Source organism: Hevea brasiliensis, chromosome 17, assembly GCF_030052815.1.
Source record: "Hevea brasiliensis isolate MT/VB/25A 57/8 chromosome 17, ASM3005281v1, whole genome shotgun sequence".
Lineage (NCBI taxonomy): Eukaryota > Viridiplantae > Streptophyta > Magnoliopsida > Malpighiales > Euphorbiaceae > Hevea > Hevea brasiliensis.
This window is the reverse complement of record NC_079509.1, coordinates 42,397,329-42,418,738: the sequence shown is the minus strand read 5'-3', so window position 1 is coordinate 42,418,738 and position 21,410 is coordinate 42,397,329. Positions and strand designations below refer to the sequence as shown.

Genomic DNA, 21,410 nt, shown 5'->3' with positions numbered 1-21,410 from the left:
GTTGGGAAGACCCTCCTTCTGTACTTGAAGAAACTGGCGAAGGCGGTGGTTTATCTTGTCAAGGAGGGGAAGAAGTGATCTCTATCTCTAGGGTTGGTTGTTCTGGAGTTTGGAATGAAGAACCTGGTACTTCTACCGAGTCCCGCCTCGGCGTCTGGGAGGCAACAGTGGTTTTCATCTCTCACATTTTCTGGGCAAGCTCCCTTTTTCTCTTGTGGTTCTCCTTCGCGCTTTCGCCTCCCACCATACCTGCACAGAAAACAAGTTAATGAGATCACTAAAGTTAGGAGACTGAAGATTTAGGTTTTAAAGATTCCCGGGCCCGAGGTTAGAGAGCTGCAGCTCATAATTCTCATGGGTGATCACTTGCATTAGCCACCACTTCAGTTCTGCCATAACAGCATCCAAACACAAATACTTGTGAGTGGCTGCCTGATCCTTCAATTCCTTTACCATGACATCCTCGTCCTTATTTAGGGCAATCTTCTTTGGAATTAGAGGAACCAGATACTGCCAATTGCCCAGGATACCCTCAAAGCCATTTGGGTCCTTACTCCTCAATATGAAGAATTGATTTTTCCAATTCTTCAATGAAGAGGGGAGATCGGTGAAAAGCCCACAGTTCCGCTTGGCTTAGAAAAACCAACATTCATCGTCCTTCTGTTAAGTAAGCCTATGCAACTCAGTAAAAACCTTTGTTGTAGGCTTGAGATTTTTAGCCCAGCATAAACCTCTGAAAGCGACCAGAGTCCGCCAGGGGTTCAGATGCACTTGGGCTACGCTAACCTGATGGAACTTCAAGACGACTCGAAAAAATCCATTCAAGGGAAACCAAAGCCTGACTTTTAATTATTCCTCATAAACTATGATCAGGTCAGTTTCTTCAAAGAAATGATCGGCTTGGAGATCTCCATGACACCTAATAAGTTCGAAGGAGTCAGTTCGAAGGTTGTACTCTTGGCTAATGGACTGGAGGTCGGTTTCCTTGAGAACCGATGGCAACTCATCCATGGGTAAGTTCTCTTTCCCTAAAGAAGACGCTTGTTTTGATTTAGTCACTCAACCATGGGCTGCGACAGAGGTTGTAGAAGGTTCAGGTCGCTCGCTTGGTCTAACCACCTCACCTTCGTTCGATGTCCATGAGATATGAACAGAGGGAGGACTAGCAGCTCTCTGACCATCGGTACCGCTCATTTTCAAAGAACGAAAGTGAAACCAATTAGAAAAAGATCAAAACCCTTACTGGAGTATAAATTGATGCTGGAAAACTCTAGAAAATGAGGGGAAGTATGGAAGTCGCTAGGGGAAGTTCTGAAAATGACATAAGGGAACAAATGGCTAACCTTCCCCTTATTTATACTCGTCTAAGCATTAAATGCTCATGAAGTCCCAAGTGACGCATCAGTTAGTGGAACCGGGATGCTTTAATGACACGTCAGGAGAAGATTCCAGAAACATAGTAAAGGTCGGACAAATGAGATCGGTTAATGAAGGTCCTCAAATCGAACAAGGTTCCAAACTAACGGATCAGCAAATGGCAATTTGTCTAGGGATTAGATTGGGCACATTTGTCAGAGATGGAATAATAACCAAGGCAATAATAAAACAAAAACATTCAAGTAAAATTTCATTTCATTTTCAAAAGATCAGATTACATCATTTGGGCGATCTCTCAAAATCAGATTACATCATTTGGGCGATCTCTCAAAATCAACACTACATTCTACCTAACTTGGAGTACTCCTAAGCCTAGAATGATGGCCTATGTCAAAGCCTAGTCTTGCGGCTGAATCAAAAGATATGTTTGATTAGAAAGCCAGTAATAAATACTGGACAGATGTACAACTCAAATGGGATGACTATGACTCTCATGATATTGAGCGGTGTCATTGTCGATGTCATCGACTAGAACCGAGCTGCAATCGGGACCCTCAAAATGGTGAGGAGCCAAATAAACTTCAAGAGGTGGTCACCGATATTAGGATTGAAATTAGCAGTCCTCTTGTCAAGAATCGGTCTGCAAGCCATACCAATGGGCTGATCCGAGATCGGCGCGATAGCCAGTTTCGACCTAGATCGATCAATTAGTCCAATTCCCTCACCGTCATCAGGTAAAGCCCTCATGAACCTTTGATCACTATATTTGCTTATTTTCAAGAGATGAACAAAGCAAGCATTCAAAAAAAGATTAAAGTGGTTGTCGTGAGAAGAATTCTTACCAGGAAAGCCAAGAATTGAGAAGTAAAACATTGAAGATTTATCGGAGAAAAGTTATGGGTATGCGAAGAAGAATTCGTCAACATATATGTAGAGCCTTGGCATTTATTGCATGTAGAACTCAAAGCGGCCTCATCGGTAACTGAAGAATTTATTACTTTGACCAATACAGGTCAGATTGAGGGGAGAGATCAGAAAATAAGAGAAATCGAGAAATAAGAAGGGACCAGATGCAAAAGATAGAGATCGGAATAATAACCCTAAAAGATCAGAAAAGCAAGGAATGACCTATAGAGATCGGAAAACTCAGGGAGTTGAATAACTTCTAATCATGACCTTTAATTAGCTCCTTTTACCATTAAATCCGAGTTAGTTAAAGCATTGTAGGCATGATCTGATTCTCACCACACATCTCGTTTGTAAGGACGCACTCCTAACCGCCAGATTCCAAACGGTTAAAGTAGCCCAGTACATCTCAATCTATATTGTTGATTATAATTGTAAGGATGGATTTGGAGCCTTTGGATCAAAAGCAGATGACAGATTCAACACTTTTTGTTCCCAACCTTTGGTTCCATTTTGTAAGGCAAGCCCCTTGAACATTGGATCAAGAGGCAAAAGGACATAAATTCTGAATGAAATCCCAACCCTCAATTTTGATTCTCTTTAATTTCCAGATATCAGATTATGTCCTTTTAAATCTAGGCGTTCCGTCTCCTCCTGATGTGATCCTAACCCTCCACTTTGAGCACCCATTCCCTATAAATACCTGCATGCAATACTGTAGAGAGAAGGAGGTGGTGATTATGGTGGAAAGACTCTGAACTTTGATATAGTCTTATTGTCTATCATTCAAAGTTCTCAAAACTTTGAGAAACTTTAGAAATTGGTTTTCTGAAGTATCTCATTTAAAAGAGCCTTAAATCCTATGAGTCTCTTTTTCAATATACGTGCATTACCCGGTGAGCTCAACTTCACTCCACTCCGTCCCCATCACTTTGGGTCAGCTCAAGTTTTTTCATCCATCTCAGTCTTTAGCTCCCTAAGATTTGCTAATACCAGTGTTGGCTCACTCATCATCCCAACTTTTTATAGGTAAGCGTCTAACCTGTCATTTGTTGAATACCCTGGATTTGTCTTCTTAAGTTTTTTTAAAAAAGTGTCTAGTCACACTGAGTCTTAGAATAGGTTGTTTTAGCTCGTAATCAGTATCTTTATCTTTTTTATCATTTGTAAGTTTCATTTTTTTAATCATCACTTCACTTTTTATTTCCCTCGAAAATGGATGTTCGAGTCATCAGTGACTCGTAAATACTCTAAAGAGTACAAGTAGGAGTACTAACATGGTAGTTTTTAGTCTAAATAAATGAAAATGATAGGAAAATGAGCGTGACTTAAGTAATTATAGAAAAGTCAGAATAGGTTGAAGGGGGCGAAATGAGAAAAATAAGTTACGAGATCGGGTCCTAGAGCGAGCCCAGACAATGAGACAGTCGATCTAGAATTGAGACAAAGTTCTAACCTCGGGCAGGCGACCCAAGAAGGGACGGAGTCTAAAAAGTTCGAATAAAGTAATCACACGGAAGATCGATAAGGAGTTTAGCTCAATGTTCACCATCCAGTTGTAAGATTCCATAGTCCAAGAAAAGCCTTTCACAGAGGTTTTCGTGCCTTCGGTAATTCTTTCGAATATGAAAGGGATCGGGATAGAACTCTTACCCAAATCCGTAGTTTAAAATTCTAATAAAACACCATTTTTATAAATATGGTAGTTCAGGTGAGATTTCTTACCCGAGTTCTCAGCTTAAATTTTCATAAGATATATTAAAAGATCGGAGGAGAGTTCTTATCCGAGTTCTCAGCTTAAATTTTCACAAGATATATTAAGAGATCAGGTGAGAGTCCTTACCCATATTCTCTTAGCCTAAATTTTCATAAGATATATTAAGAGATCAGGGGAGAGTTCTTACCCGAGTTCTCAGCTTAAATTTTCATAAGATATATTAAGAGATCGGGGGAGAGTTCTTCCCCAAGTTCTCAGCTTAAATTTTCACAAGATATAATAAGAGATCGAGGGAGAGTTCTTACCCGAGTTCTCAGCTCAAATTTTCATAAGATACATTAAGAGATCGGGGGAGAGTTCTTACCCGAGTTCTCAGCTTAAAATTTTAGGAGAATACGTTAAGAGATCAGGGGACAGTTCTTACCCAAGTTTTCAGCTTAAAATTTTAGCAAGATACATTAAGAGATCGGGGGAGAGTTCTTACCCGAGTTCTTAGCTTGAACTTAAACAAATATATTAAGAGATCGGGAGGGAGTCCTTTCCTGAATTCTCTTGGTCAGAATCCCAATGGAACATTTTAGATCAGGGGAGAGTCCATCCCCTTCTAACCCCAATGCTTTCATTAAAACTCATCAAATCTTAAACAACGGGTCTGCGAGAGAGTTCTTCCAAAGTACCCCGAACATTATGTCGAGGCCCCATGAGGGGGCCTCCTCAAGGCACTCATATTTATAAGCTAAAATTCCTCCCGAAAATATCACAATTTCAGTATTCATATTAATCCTTAAAACACCCATTCACTGAAGGGTCATTTCATGTACCTGTGTTCTTGGGCAATCCAAAATAGTGAGATATTAAATATTCCTTTTATCCATTACAAAGGATTAACATCATCATTCTAACCCCCCAAATTATTAATCTCAATTTATAAAAAAAAAATAATAAAAAACGTTAAATTTGCTCACCCTCATCGAGGGATGAAGTGGGGTGCCTAACACCTTCCCCACCCGTATATGGACCCCGAACCTAGAATCTTTACTTTTAAAGTGGTCTTTAATTTGTTCTTACAAGTGGTTTTCTTTAATTTCCCTCAAAATTAAAGTGGCAACTCCTCACTTTTTCCACTTTGGTGAGAATCGTTGGTGACCGCAAAGTCCTTGCGATAATCACACTTAGGTAATTTCTTATACTATTCCCTCTTTCTCTTCACTGCCTTTTGTACTTCTTCATTCCACCACTATCTCACTTTTGAGGGTGGTCCACGTCTTCTAGACTCTCTAAGTATTTTTTTAGCTACTTCTTTAGTCTTCGATGCCATCTATATCCACATACTATTGGCCTCCACATTCAGCTTTCATACTTTGGACTCGAAAAGCTCATTTTTGAACTTCACTTGCTTTACTTCTTTGAACTCCCACCACTTTATTCGAACTATAATATTTCTTTTAGCCTTACTTGAATTGTTCCTAAACTTGACATCCAAGACCACTAACCGATGTTGACTTGTTGAAGCCTCTCCCGGAATAACCTCGTAATCCTTGCATAGAGCTCTATTTGTCTTCCTAGTTAAAAGGAAGTCAATTTGGCTTCTATATTGTCCACTTTTGAAAGTTACTAAATGTGACTCCCTTTTTATAAAGTAGGTATTTGCTAGTATTAGGTCGTATGCTATGATAAAATCTAGGATGCTTTTTCCCTTCTTATTTCGGGCTACCAAAACCAAAACCTCTATGAACATTCTCGTAACCTAGCCTATCACTTCCTACATATCCATTCAAATCTCCACCTATCTAGTGTTCTGTTCCATTATCTGTTCTACTATATGTTCTATGGACTAACTTCTTTACCCACACCCATCCATGATGTGGGAACCCTTACTCATTTAACACCACACCCAGGCGCCGGCATGGTGGGTCACTTTCAGTGAACGCCCTACACCCTTGCATATTTCTCACTACACTCGGGCTTCGATGTAGTGTGTCATAAGTAGAGGACACCCCAATGTCTATATCATAAAAATCCATATCATTTCACTTTCAATAAAATAATCAATAATTACAAGCTTAAAAATATCTACCCATCAACCCAATTATACTCAATAGATTACTCACTAAATACTACCCATAGTAAATACATTAGTCAGTCCATGTCAGTCTCTTATAGACATAACCCAATATATTTACTAGTTTAACTATATTACATACCACAAGAGGTATCTTCAACTACCTGAGCAAGAGACCGTCATCAATGAATAAGAATTATTGTCTCTAAAATTCTATGCCATTTCTCCATCTTAGGCCGAAGTCTCTTTCTCTCATGGGATTACAATGCACAATAGCCTCTTTATCTTTCACCATGGGCTGAAGCCTCTCTCCTTCCAGGGAAGTGCAATGGACAATGGTCTCTTTCTTTTTTACTATGCCCTTTCTTCACCTTCGGCCAAAGCCTCTCTCCCTTCGTGGGACTGCAATGGGTAAGAACCCCTCTTCAATGGATAAAGCCAAATAACCTCTCCATAATACTCTTATTTATAATGTTAGTCCCTTTAATCTTAATCTAATTAGGAATCCAACTCAACTTAGGAATAATACTATAATAAGAGTTTTAGTCTATCTAGGAAATAATCTTCTATCCTATTAAAAAATATTTTTTCACTCAAATTAAGAAAAGGTATCTCCAAATCTATTAGGATTTTGAGTCATAAATCTAACAAATGACTAGTTTTTTCAAAAATAAATTATTGGTTACTTTTTTAAATCCCAATAGCCACTTTTTAAATGTGCCTATATAAGGCTTCATTTACTTTCCTTTTCACTTGATGAAAGCAATTTAACTCTTTGTGATTAATTAAGGTCATTTATAAGCTTTTGTTATTGAGATTCAATATTCTTTTGTTATTACATTTGCAAACCTTCTCTCTTATTTTAATAGCTCCTCATGCTTGTATCCTTGAATGATTGAGAGTGATTTTACTAAAAACTATTTAAGGTTTTCAAGCAACCTTAAAGCTTGAACGTGTGAAGGTGCACTTGTATGAGGTTAACAAGCATCTACTGAAGCTTGAAACAACAAATGAGAGGGGAGGTAAGATAGATAGAGAGAAACAGTAGTGATCAACTCAAACCTTAGCCTTTAAAATATTTAAGGTCTATAGAGAGAGAGAGAGAGAGAGACAGAGAAATAGTAATAGTTGGATATCTTAGGGTTAAAGGTTTAAAGTTTACAAAGAAAAAGAGAGGAAACGAGGGATTGTGTGGGGGTGGGGGTGGGGGTGGGGGTGGGGGTGGGGGAGGGGGGAGAGAGAGAGAGAGAGAGAGAGAGAGAGAGAGAGAGAGAGAGAGAGAGAGAGAAAGAAAGAAAGAGAATGATAATAATAGTAATAGTTAGATAGTTTAGCGTTAAACTTGAACCTTAAACATTTTGAAAGTATAAAATTTAAAGAGAGAGAGGGAGTAATAGTTAAATAACATAGTGTTAAACTTGAATATTAAACCTTTTAAAAATTTAAAGTTTAGAGAGAGACAGAGAGCGAGAGAAAGTAATAGTAATAGCTAGATAATTTAGTATTAAACATAAACCTTAAACACTTTAAAGGTTCAAAATTTAGAAAGAGAGAATATGTGTGTGTGCATTTTAAAGATTCAATTTTCAAATTATATCACCTTCAAAAGACTAAATGACAAAAAATAAAAAATAAAAAACTTTATGTCAATTATCAATTTTAGCAAAACTTTTTAATTTTATCAATTTAATTATAAACTGTCATATTATTTTCAATTTTAGCAATAAATTTAATTAAAAATAATTAAACCCATCGATTGACAAATTATTCAAATGTTTTCATTTATATATTATCAATTTTAGATAATCTATTTAATTTTAATAATTTGTTCAATAGTTTTAATAGTTTCACTAATTTTAACAAACTTCTTATTGATAAAAAAAAATAATAATTGAATAATATATCTAACTTGTTATCTTTATTTTATTTTTTCTTCTCTCTCTTTCCATTATACTTTTAATTTACATCTTTTTCATTATTTTATCTCTAATTTAAGCCTGACAAATGAAAAAAATTCAAATATTTAAATATAAAATATTAATAAATAATATAACAAAAAAAATCTAATTATAACTTTCAAAATAATAAGTATTTGATTTAGTAAATTGTTAAAAATAAAATTAATGTGAAAATTTGGAATTAAATTGATAAAATTAAAAAATTTTACTAAAATTAAAAAAAAATATAAAAATTTTTAATTGTTTTAATCATTTAGCCCCTTAAAAACTATGTAAGTTTAATAAAGGAAAAGTAGCGCCCCCTTGCACTTCCAAACGCCAAGTGTTTTTACTTGTTGTATTAACTCTGTAATTTCGTATTTAATGAATGTTTAATTATGAGATATCTGCTTTTAAGGTAATAGTCTCTCATGTTCTCCTCTCCTCTTTTCTCCTCTCCCTTTCTTTTTTCCTTTTTCAGATATCTATTTTGAGCGTTCACTGGTGAGTTTCTAACCGGTGACTTCCCCTAAATAGGTTTTTTTTTCCTTTTATTATTTTTTATAAGTTTTTTCTAACAAATTCTCAGATCTATGTCCGTTTAGAACATATCTGAATTTCTCTCCTTAAATTTGTGTCATTTAGAAATAGATTTCAGGTTCTCTCCCCAGTATTAGGGTCCTATTTCTCCCTATTATTAGGGTTTTGTTTTTATTTCCTCTTAGCAGAGTTTTGTTTTATTTTTTTCAATATTGAATGAGTTATTTGACAATTCGAAATACAGCATAAATTGTTAATTTATTTTGATTGGAGACTCAGATATGAGTAATAATCTCCTCGAGCCTAGTAGTACGGCTTATTTCTCTATTCACGTTTGGTGGTATAATATCCTAAAAGTATAGTATTGCAAAAGATTTCTTTGTTTAAAAATAAAAAGGATCAATTACTACATTGAAAATTATTTTACTCTATCCAAATTATCTCTAAATAAAATATTTTAACTATCTATATTTGTATTTTTTTTTTCTCATATGAGAGTATTATATCGTATTTATTTTATTATTTTTATTAATGAACTATTAAATTTTATCTAAAAGAAAAATTATGAGAAATCTGATAAATTGTAATAAAAAAATTAGGTAGGCTGCCACTAAATTAAATTTTTAAATAAAATTTAGAAAATAAAATATGTATTTAATCAATTATATTACAATAATATCGATGAAGATTGTTTGAAGGTTAAGTTTTGGTGAGATGAATGAGTGTGACATAAGAATTAACATGATTTATTAAAGTTTTGGAATTAATAATAATATTGTGGGTTGATTTCTCTTTACTCTTTCTACATTACATTTCCTCAATCAATGCAAATTATCAACACTCTTTCTCTCACTTCTGCTTTGGTTGTCGGATCTAGGTTTGTGCGAAGATATATAATAAAAGAAAAGGACTATTTTGCCCTTGGAAATGGCATTTTATCATGCACATGACAAGGGCAGTCTAGACATCATATGATTATTAGTCATGTAGATTTTCTTCTTTTCACATAGAAGGGGTGGCTAATCCAAGAAGTGTGTTTTTGTTTTTTTGTCATAATTAGTAGAATACGAACTCTAATCATTAAACTAAGGAGCCATAATTATGCATCCACAATCACAATCTCCAATCACCAATAAGTGCTTTAGTTTTGTGGAGCCCTCACTCACTCAATCTTCAAACCATGTGAATTGTAGACTAGGTTTACTATAATCTATTTCTATTTTTCTAAGGGTGTCATTAATATAAAAAACTATAATGTAAAGGTAATTTGTACTTATTTAACACGATTTTTTATATGAATTTGTTTTTAAAATAAGTGTGGTACAAAAAATTTGAATAATGTAATAATTATTAAATTAAATATTTATATTAATAAAAATATTTAATGTAACAGGTATTAAATTTATTCTCATTAAACTTATATTAAATACATCCTTTTAAAATTATAATTTCCTATAAATTGTAAATTTGCATTTATTATAAAAAACTTCTTCTTCTTATTATTATTATTATTCACTCCCTCCCATAAACATATATTTACTTTTTTTTATTTTTTTTCAATTTATAGAATTATTTATTAATTTATTATTATATTCCTATTTAATATACATTAAAAAAAAGTTTATTAGTTTTAAGAATAATTTAATAACATGAGTTATTTAATTTTTAAGGAAACAGTATAAATAGAGATATATTAAAAAAATATTAAATAAAATTTATTACTTTAATTATATTAATTATATTTTTTTTTAAAATACGAAATAAAAATAAATTTTCTTTGTAGGACGGATTATTATTACTATTATTATTGATGAGATGGCCATCAAAAGAAGCAAAGCCCCATTTGAGGTTGCATCCAGCGTTCAAATGTAATAATGCAGCCACATTTGAATAGATTTAGATATGAAAACAGAATATAAATATAGGGATAAGATTCATATTTCTTATTTAATATAAAATTTTAATTTTTAAATAATATTTTAATATTTAAAATAAAAAAATTTGAGATATGCTTTTTACTAAAATTATTTAAGATTGTCATTAAATTGTCTTAAAATTAAGGCTTGGAATAAAATTTTAAAAATAATAAAGTTACATCCAAAAATTAACAATTCAACTAAAAAACACTAAAAAAAATGAAATTTAGAGTTAATTTCATCGAGATTAATTATTATAATAAAAAAAATCAAGAAAGTGAAATGAAAGATTAATTTTTCCAAATGGTCAATGAAATGCAGCTGTTGTTTGCCTTCCTAATATGATGAAATGAAATGCCTATTTGACTATTATTTTTTTTTAATTTGATATAATTGTTAATGCTACGGCTGTTAAAACAGTATTCGAAAGCAAATAATGAATAATCGAGTAACGAGTAACGAAGTTCAATTCAAGTTTAACTATTACAAATTAAAATTATTAGAATATTTATTCTGACACTCCGATAGGCATTATTCGCCTAAATATATCCCTGAATGCTTGGATAACGTAAAAAGATTAGGATAAAAAAATAATCGCAAAAATTACAAATTACAGTTCTAACATTTTTTGCAAATTACAGTTCTAACATTCTCATGACATTTAGATAAGGTGGACTCTAAGTCTCAATCAGTCATAAACTCCTAATCTTAACAGGTAACTACACCAACAGAGACCATCACAAGTCCAATTTCCGTTACTTACTTGAGTTAGGTGGAATCAGAAATTTAAGTTGGAAGGGTAAAGACCTTATAAGCATAATCATTCATTAATAAGCACCTATAGAATACAACGTAAATAAGAGATCTCTTGTAAAAGTGATAATGCAGTGTAAGAGACTGACTATCTTCCATTAGTGAAATTCAGGTAGCAGACACATCAATTAACAATTTTCCATATCAGAATGGAGCTTTGAGATTGACGAAGAAACTTTACATACAGAATTTTACATTGATTAGAACTTTACCAGAAGCATTTAGGAGCATATATGCTCAAACCATTTAAAACTTATTTGGTGCTAATATTATTGAGTTGCTTGAATCTATTAGGATGTTGGAAACTTTCAGCTGCAATAGGAAACTTTAAGTCCTTGAGTCATCTGCTGATTAAGAGAGGCATGCTCTCCAACTTAATGCTATTGAAAATGAGAGAAAGTGAAATCTCCCAGTGCACGAGAAATTGGTTGCACTCCCAACTCCCTAAGATTGCTACAAATCAATTAGGGGACGCAATGGCTCCTGTCAGCCTCTAGTTTCGCCAGTGCAATAAAATTTCTGTTAGCTATACTCTGATCGTCCTAAATTATTAAAAAAAAAAAACTACACACATAAATTATATATTATAGATTCCCACAACACATATATAATCCTAAAATTTAGATAGTATTTTTATAATTTTTCGTCACATTATTAATTCAATGATTTTAATTTAATTAATTTTAAATTAATTAAAATATAATTTAATTTTTTAAGCAATGAAAAGTTTAATTAAATTAGTTGAATAAATTCTTTTGCACAATATTAAAATTATGTACATAAAAATAAATTATATTATTAAATTAAATTAAATTAATTGATATATTTGGTTAAAAAATTAAAGAAAATTTATTTATTCGTTTAAAATAAGAAATAATTTTTTAATTTGATATTCACGGATAATATTTTAACATCTCCATCATGTTACTGGAAAATCCCGTCCTGCGGAAAGCGATTGAGAACTTCATAAATTTGAAAGTAGAATTTATGAAAAAGGAAAACGTTAAAAAAAAAATTACTTAAATTCTTTCACCTAAATTCAATTCATTATTAATTAAAAAAATAAAATATATAATGATAAACGACTATAAAATATATAAATTTTACATACTTACCTACAATAAATTTTTCTATTTAGTTTCCTTTTAATATGCAAATTAATATATAAATGTGATTAAAAAAATTGTTAACTTTCAAGTGTCAACAATGGTGGCAGAGATTTATCACTCCCATTTTTTCATCTTTGAAAGATCATTACCATTACAGTAGAGAAGAATGATTATCACCAACACTTTAATGAAGAATCATTGCATACCCACCACCACCAAGCACTGAAAAATTTCACCAACCCAATTTATGAACCCCAACTTCTCTTCTCTACTCTAAAGCTTCAATCTTGCTTTCTCACATATCTCTCTCCCTCTATACCCCCTCCCTGTGTTATTGTTAGGAGAAGTCTTTCTTTTTATTTTATGGTCTTCTATATATAGATATATAGCAAAAAGTCTAGTGGATTTCATGTTCTACTTGGAGACAAAAGTGCTTCTTGACCTCTGTTATTTTCTTTTGTTTGTTTTGCTGGCTTTCACTGATCTGCAGAGCCAGACAAGGTATGCTTACATTCCGTCTTGAAACCGCAAAACCTTCCTTAGTCTCAAATACCCAGTTCTTATCTCTGCAACTTGTTTTCTACTTTTTGGGTTTTCTGGTTCTAGTTGTGGTCTTTCCTGAGCAATACAATAGCACAGCAAGTTTGCATTTTTAGCTCTACTTGTTTGGGAGCGCCCTTAGCCCTAAAATGACTCTGCATATTAGTTTGAATGGAGTTGCAGAGGCTTAAAGTATTGTTTGAAATGGTCTCAGAAGCATATATGATATAGAGGTTGTGTTTTAAAGCATTGGGAGAGGCTTTTGCTGTGGTTTTGGCTTTTTGGTTCAAAGTTGCTGCTCTTCTCTTTGCGAGTTTTTGGCTTGATTCCAAATGGGTTTTGGTTTCTTTGGTTCTATCTTGGTTCTTTCAATGTTCTTCAAGCCTTTAACTTGTCAACAACCCAATACAGATGCTTTCTTTGTCTCTGAGTTTTTGAAGAAGATGAATTTCACTTCTTCTCCACTTTTTAATTTCTCTGCTTCTGTTTGTTCGTGGCAAGGCTTGTTCTGTGATGCCGAAGAAAATGTTTTGGGGTTAGTGGCTTCTGGTGATGGCCTCTCTGGTTCCATTCCTGATACCACCATTGGCAAGCTAACCAAGCTTCATACTTTGGATCTTAGCAACAACAAAATCACTGCTTTGCCTTCAGATTTGTGGAGTTTGGGCTCTCTCACGACCCTCAATCTCTCTTCCAACCAGATTTCCGGGTCTCTAACCAACAACATTGGCAATTTTGGTCTGCTTGAATCACTTGATCTGTCAAGCAACAATTTTAGTGGTGAAATTCCTGCAGCAATAAGCTCCCTTTCGAGTTTGAGAATTCTGAAGCTTGACAGAAATGGTTTTCAAGGAAGCATTCCATTGGGAATTCTAAATTGCCGGTCACTGACTCTCATTGATATTTCCTTGAATAAACTCGAAGGCTCCTTACCAGATGATTTTGGTGCTGCATTTCCTAAGCTCAAAACATTAAACCTTGCAGGAAACAAGATCAAAGGGCGAGACTCGGATTTCTCGCAGATGAAATCCATCACAAGTCTCAATATATCTGGGAATTTGTTTAATGATTCAGTTATGGGTGTGTTTCTGGGAATGTTGGAGGTGATAGACCTAAGCAGGAACCAGTTTCAAGGTCACATTTCTCAGGTACAATTCAATTCTAGCTACAATTGGTCTCATTTGATTTACTTGGACCTGTCTGAGAATCAACTTAGTGGGGATATTTTTCCCTATCTAAATCAAGCTCAAAATCTCAAATACCTTAATCTTGCACTCAATAGATTTGATAAGCAGGAATTTCCACGAATTGATATGCTTGGGGATTTAGAGTTTCTCAATTTGTCTAAAACTAGTCTCGTTGGCCATGTTCCTAGAGAAATTGCACAATTGAGTAATCTGCGTACACTTGATCTGTCTGAGAATCATCTCAGTGGCTCAATTCCTTTATTACCTACAAAAAACCTCCAAGTTCTTGATGTTTCACATAACAATTTGAGTGGAGAAATCCCATTGCCTCTCTTACAAAAACTCCAATGGATGGAAAGATTCAACTTCTCTTACAACAACTTAACCCTTTGTGCTTCTGAATTTTCCTCTGAAATCTTCCAAAGACAATTCTATGGATCATTAAACAGTTGCCCAATTGCAGCAAACCTAGGCATCTTTAAAAGAAAGGCCAACCAACACAAGGGATTAAAACTTGCTCTTGCCTTAACCCTCTCAATGGTCTGCTTGCTCGCTGGGCTGCTATTTCTGGCTATCGGCTGTAGAAGGAAATCCAGTAAGTGGGCGGTAAAACAAACCTCATACAAAGATGAACAAAATATTTCAGGTCCATTTTCATTCCATACTGATTCAACCACATGGGTTGCTGATGTTAAGCAGGCAACATCAGTCCCTGTAGTGATTTTTGAGAAGCCATTGCTGAATATCACTTTTGCAGACCTCTTATCTGCAACTTCAGGTTTTGACAGAGGCACCCTTTTGGCTGAAGGGAAATTTGGGCCTGTTTACAGGGGATTTCTGCCTGGTGGAATTCATGTAGCTGTTAAAGTTTTAGTCCATGGATCTACATTGACAGACCAAGAAGCTGCAAGAGAGCTTGAGTATCTTGGTCGAATTAAGCATCCTAATCTTGTTCCATTGACTGGATATTGCGTAGCAGGAGATCAAAGAATTGCTATCTATGATTACATGGAGAATGGGAACTTGCAGAATTTACTTCATGACTTGCCACTTGGCGTCCAAACAACTGAAGATTGGAGCACCGACACCTGGGAAGAAGATGATAATAATGGCATTCAAAATGTTGGCTCTGAAGGGTTATTAACAACCTGGAGATTTCGACACAAAATTGCTCTTGGCACTGCTCGTGCATTGGCATTTCTTCATCATGGTTGCTCACCCCCACTTATTCATAGAGACGTTAAAGCTAGCAGTGTTTACCTGAATTATAAACTGGAGCCAAGGTTATCTGATTTTGGACTGGGCAAGGTCTTTGGCAGTGGTTTAGATGAGGAGATTGCTCGTGGCTCACCAGGTTATGTTCCTCCAGAGTTTTCTGATCCAGATAACAACTGCCCAACACCAAAATCCGATGTCTATTGCTATGGAGTTGTTTTGTTTGAGCTAATTACTGGGAAAAAGCCGGTCGGAGATGATTATCCTGAAGAAAACGATGCAACTTTGGTGAGTTGGGTTAGAGGATTGGTAAGGAAGAACCAAGGGCTAAAAGCTATTGATTCAAAAATTCGTGATACAGGACCAGAACATGAAATGGGGGAGGCCCTCAAGATTGCTTATCTGTGCACAGCGGACATTCCCTCGAAGCGTCCAAGCATGCAGCAGATAGTTGGACTTCTTAAAGATATTGAATCAGCAGTGCATCAGTGATGAACACACACACACACACACACACACACACACACATATATATATGGAAGCTGGCTTTCTTTATATAGCTTTTGTTTTTCTTCTACATATTGAGTTCTTTCTGTGCTGCCGTAAGGAGGAGGGATTGTACAGCAGTTCTTGAAATTCTGTTTTTGATCTTTACCTTACCTTCGTTGGTGGCATAGAAATTTAATTTATATATACAAGAGTTCAATCCGCGAAAGTTAATAGCCTTCTTCCTAATGTTCATATAATCACTAGTATTGATTTTGATTCTGTCCTTATGTTAATATCAGCTTGAATTTTGAAACATGTATAAAGCTTTCATCCTACATCAGGGAGGTTTTGGGGTTGTGTTTTTCATGTGGCTTTCTTTTTGTTGCAATTGATTCCAATCGCACTCGATACGTTATGGCTTTGAAAACTGTGAGAAATAATGAAATTAGAAATGGTCAATCTGAAACGGCTGATGATCATGCTTGGAGTGCAGATGAAATATGTTTTTCTTGTCAAATATTGGAGCAGTAAAGCCAGGTTGAAATTTGAAAAACTACAGGATTGTTCATCTACACTGAAAAAAAATAATAATAAAAAAATAAAACAAGCCCTGCATTTAGCAGTTATGACTCGGGTCTCTCCCAGAGGTAGTTGCCTGAACCTTGTTTTGCCTTGCAATTTGCATGATAAGTTGATAACTGACCTGTGTTCTATATGGGAGGTATTTTGTACAGGGCAGTAATGGGTGGTCCTGGAGTGGTGGCGGTAGCTGGGTTCACCATTACATTTCTGGGTTTCCATAAACATAAATGCATAAAAAAATTTTACTAAATGCATTCAGGACCACTACCGGACACTAATGGATCAAGGGATCTCTGTGATTATATAAAAGAAAAAGAAATATGATGCTTCATATCAACATAAATTCGAACCCAATTCCCAGCAAAATGTAGCCATATTTCACATTTATAATCAGAACCCAATTCTCTGTTCTCTAGGAATTTTTATCCCTGGAAAAATATGATGTCAAGGTTGATTAACCTTGACATATTCATGACTAATCTGCAAAAAAAGACAAGAGCCTTAGCTTAATTAATCTACACATCCTTAGCACTGAGAATATATTCAATTTTTTTCTTTTATTAAATTCCCATCACAAGTGTCCTTGATCACGAGGGGATTGATTCCTTTTCCCTGTGGCAAATTTCTGGCAATGCCTTTTTGCCATGTGAAATCATTAATCTCTTTTTTTTTTTTTTTGTTAAGTATATATATGGGGAAAAAATTATAAAAAAAGAGAAGAATCTGATATGCACAGAGAGTCAACATTTCCTTCTTACACGGCGTGGCTGATTGGTGTTGGAAAGAGCATAGGAAAAATTGTAATGTCTGCATGCAACAATTTCCACACCCACTTTGAATTATTAATTAGCAATTCATAAAATGTGAGAGAAGTGTTGGATTTGTAATATTGGTGGTGGGAATAGTAAAATCTCAACAACAATCATCAGTGTCAAGAGCACAAGTTTTCTTTGTAAAGTTTCTATCTAATTTCAATTATGCTTCTTGCCATCAACTGCCCATTCAAAGAAGGGGTTATGATTCTGTTTGATGCTACAAAATACTGGGCGATTTGTTTTAACGGTTGGTAGCAGCTCTTATGTAATAGTAATTACACGTAAGGATTTTTTTTTTTCTTGACTAGACCCATCATTTATGAATCTATAATAATAAAATATCGAACTCACCTATTAAATACATGAATTTCACAGGTCTAGACAAAAATTTTCAGAAATGTAAATGATTGTTGACGATTAAAAATATGAAAATTTTGGATAATTGCTTTGTGGTACCTATAAAAAAGGAAAGAGTTAAGATGAGAATATGGATGGTTCGTTGCCCATAAATTTTGAATGATTAAGTTTGAGATTTGGATGAAGTTAGTCTCATGTCTTGATAATATGGTGAGAGAGGGAGAGAGAGAGAGAGAGAATTTAGTGTTTGAAGCAAAATCCCCTATCGCTTCAATCTTAATTGTTCCTATTTATATCTGCTATTAGCAGTTGGGATATAGTAAATGTTTAATTTTGCTTCATATTTATTAGAAAAGTTTAATTTAATTTATTTTTAATTTTTTGTCTAAATTAATTCATAAGTTTTAATTAAATTAAAAAATTAAATTTTATAGATTAAATTTCTTGATTTCATTATTTAAACAAAAAATTAAAAAATTTAATTTCTTGATTTTTGGGCTAAATTTTTTGAATTATTAATTTCAACTCAAAAATTAATAAGCTCAATTTCTTGAGTTTCTTAATTTTTAGGCTAAATTAAGCTTAAATTAAATTTTCTGAGTTAATTTGGATAAAAAATTAAAATGCAATAAATTAAACTTTCCCAACAAGTACATGGTTAAATTAAACGTTAGGAAAAATTACTATTTAGTCTTCAAATTTTAATGAAACTAATTATTTGATCTATATATTTTTAAAAATATACTATTTAGTCTCTGTATTTTTTTTCCATCAAACTATTTAGTACATCCATTACATTTTCTGTTAGTCAATGCTAGTCAAATTTAAGGATGTAAATGAACCGAGCCGAGCAAGCTTTGAAGAGTTCAGATTGGTTCATCAAAATTTTTTCAAACTCGAGTCAAGCTCGAGCTTAACTCATGTCGAGCTCGAGCCAATTATCCATAAGCTCAAGCTTGGCTCATTTAGAAAATGAGCTCTAAACGAGTAGAGCCAAACCGAGCTTTTTATCTAACTGACTCTTGAGCAGTTCACGAATAGCTTGACTTATTTACAAAATGAGTTTTATACTTAAGGTTATGAAGTTTAAACTATATAATTTTGATTAGTTCTCATTAAAAAAAATTTAATTTTTGTAAAAAATTAAATTTAAATTATAAATAACTATATTTAATAAATATATTTTAAATATTCTTACAAACAAGCCTGTTCACATGCCTATTTAATGAGCCTACTCTCGAGCTAACTCGTGAGCTTGAAACAAGCTGACTCACGAGCCTTAACGAGTCGAATACTATGAAGCCTTAACAAGCCGAACACTATGAAGCTTGAACTTGGCTCATTTATTGAACGGGCCTAAAAATTGAGCGCTTGTCTCATTTTCTAAATAAGCTGCACTGAGCTAAACTTTTATTGAGCCAAACCTCAAGTAGCTCCCAAGTAGCTTGGCTCATTTATTTTTCTGGTTAAACTACTATTTAGTCCATTTATTTTAAGAAAGCTAATTAGTTGATCTCTGTATTTTGAAAAATATTATTATTTAGCTCTCTATTTAGTGGAACTAATGATATATGCATTTCATATAGGGAATTTAGATTTAATTTGCATTTATTTTGCCCTTCTTTTGATTGATTTTAGTTACTTGCACATTTTATTTTGTTTATTTTTCATATTTTGTATTTTTAGACTTAATTTGTTTATTTCTTTGATTTTTAGGCTGATATTTGCTTTCAATTCCTTCTTGGATCCTTTGGTAAAGAATGATGATGATTTGAACACTTAAAGGTGCATGTAATCAAATTGAAAAGAAGTGCATTTATATTTCGGAAGTAGCTCGTCTCACAATTTTTCCCATAAGTTGCGTATTTCCTATTGAAACTATTAGAAGAATTCAAAGAAATTTAAATAGTGCATTTCACAGTTTATCCCATAACTTGTGGGATGTCAGATTTTATGTTGAAGTTTTACAACTGAAACCACAATCCAATCCATAACTTGTGGAATCTGAGTTATGTGCTATTAAAAGATATGGGTCCCTCATTTACTCCCCCGCGTGAGTGAGGTCACTCTAGCTCATTAAGGTTTCTCTCCAATGGGTATTTAAGCACCATTTTCTTACCCTTTTTTTTTTTTGGGGTGGGGGGGGGGGGGGTGTGGAGGAGAAGGAGAACAAAAAAAAGAAAGTGAGGTGTGCATATTTTGGGATTCTTTTGGCAAAGAGGACATTTTGGAAGCTTCAAGTGCAGAAAATCATATTCTTCATTAGTCTAAGCTATTTTCTATAATTTTTTTTCTTCTTAGTTTTCGGTTCTTAGGCTTTATTATTTGTTTTTTCTTTCATCTATTTCTTGCTTTTGGTTGTAATGAACAATATGAGTGAGTAGTTATTTTAGATTTTAGAGTTGGGTTTGTAAATATTTGAATCAATCTATGGATTTGAGTTAGATTTCATGTTATATTTATGGGTATTGTTGCCTTAATTTGATTTCTTGTAAACTTAATGCATGTTTAGTGAAGAGCTCCACTAAATGTTAATTTTCAATCACTAATTGATGAACTGAGAAGTGAAAATTAGTGATGGGTAACTCAAGATCTCAAACTTTAACTTTAGACCTAGAGATAGGCTACAATTTTAAAGGGATAATTCAAGATTAATTATTGCTTTTAATAGGTTTTAGTTAGATTGATAACCGCGAGAGTAGGAATCGTCTAATTGAGATACTCTTTAATTAGCTTGAGAAAGTAATAAGTGAATTAAGGATAATCTTTTTCTTGGCCAATTTTACCCATGAATATAATCATCTTTAGGAAATCTTGATTGGTTCATTATGAAAACCCAACTTTGGAATCACTTTCATCATATTAGCAATTTGAATTTAGATTGTTGTCATTTAATTAATTTTGCATTTTAATTAATTGATATTATATTTCTTTAATTTAGGAATTAAACCTTAGTATTTCCATTTTTTTTAATTCAATTTGTTCTTCAAATCTCCAATTTCAATTATCAAAGATTTAAATTACCTTAATGATCAATATTTTAATTTTCATCAAGGTCCTTGAGGAAATAATATTTTTTTTACTGTTGTAAAATCCACAAATAAGTTGGTCTCTGTATCAAGAAACTAATAAACTCAATTTCTTGATTTTCTTAATTTTTGGACTAAATTGAATTTAAATTAAAACTTCTGAGTTAATTTGGATAAAAAAATTAAAATGCAATAAATTAAACTTTTCCAATAAGTAAATTAAACTTTAAGCTAGACATATAGTGCTCTCTAAGCATGTATAATAATGAGCTTTACATGTGATCTTAATCTAAAGCTATCAAAAGAGATGTTTAGGCTTAGGCCTGGCCACGATCCAATTTGGACTGTGAACCAAACTGGGACCAGATTGAGTCAACAATTCCGGTCCTTCTTGAATCGTATAAGACTTGAGGGAGGCAAACCAATTATAATTCAAAATCAATATACTCTTATTTTTGTTTTTTTTTTCTAATTTTAATTACATTGGCCAATATAAGGTTGCCACATGGCAGCCTATGTGCGTGCCACATTGTAATGCCCTCACTTTAGATAGTCCGTACGTTCTCCTGTTCCGGTGACCAATGTCTAATCGGACAGTTAGAATATCTGGAACTATAATTAAACTAGAGTGAAGAGTTATAAATAGACCAAATAATAGTAAGAAAAATTAAGGAAAAATTTTAGAAATGAAATACAACAAAATTAAATGAACCAGTGTCCCGATGATGGGTGACCCTAACCGGAAGTTGTTGTCTTCACAGCTAGTAGGCCTCAACCCAAGGGAAATTCTGTGAAATAATTTCTGGGATGTCAGAGAAG

The 21,410-nt window shown here is 33.5% G+C and overlaps 1 protein-coding gene across 1 annotated transcript; it reads left to right on the top strand.

The window, feature by feature from the left end:
- The first annotated feature begins 12,477 nt into the window (after positions 1 to 12,477).
- LOC110662074 (probable LRR receptor-like serine/threonine-protein kinase At2g24230) lies at positions 12,478 to 16,082 on the top strand. Its single transcript, XM_021820945.2, has one exon. It carries the CDS (start codon positions 13,250 to 13,252, stop codon positions 15,809 to 15,811), a length of 2,562 nt encoding a protein of 853 aa, XP_021676637.2. The 5' UTR covers positions 12,478 to 13,249; the 3' UTR covers positions 15,812 to 16,082.
- Positions 16,083 to 21,410: the final 5,328 nt, after the last annotated feature.

Bases quoted from the DNA above. Each gene is read 5' to 3' on its own strand.
- LOC110662074 (XM_021820945.2), top strand. From the start codon at position 13,250: ATGGGTTTTGGTTTCTTTGGTTCTATCTTGGTTCTTTCAATGTTCTTC.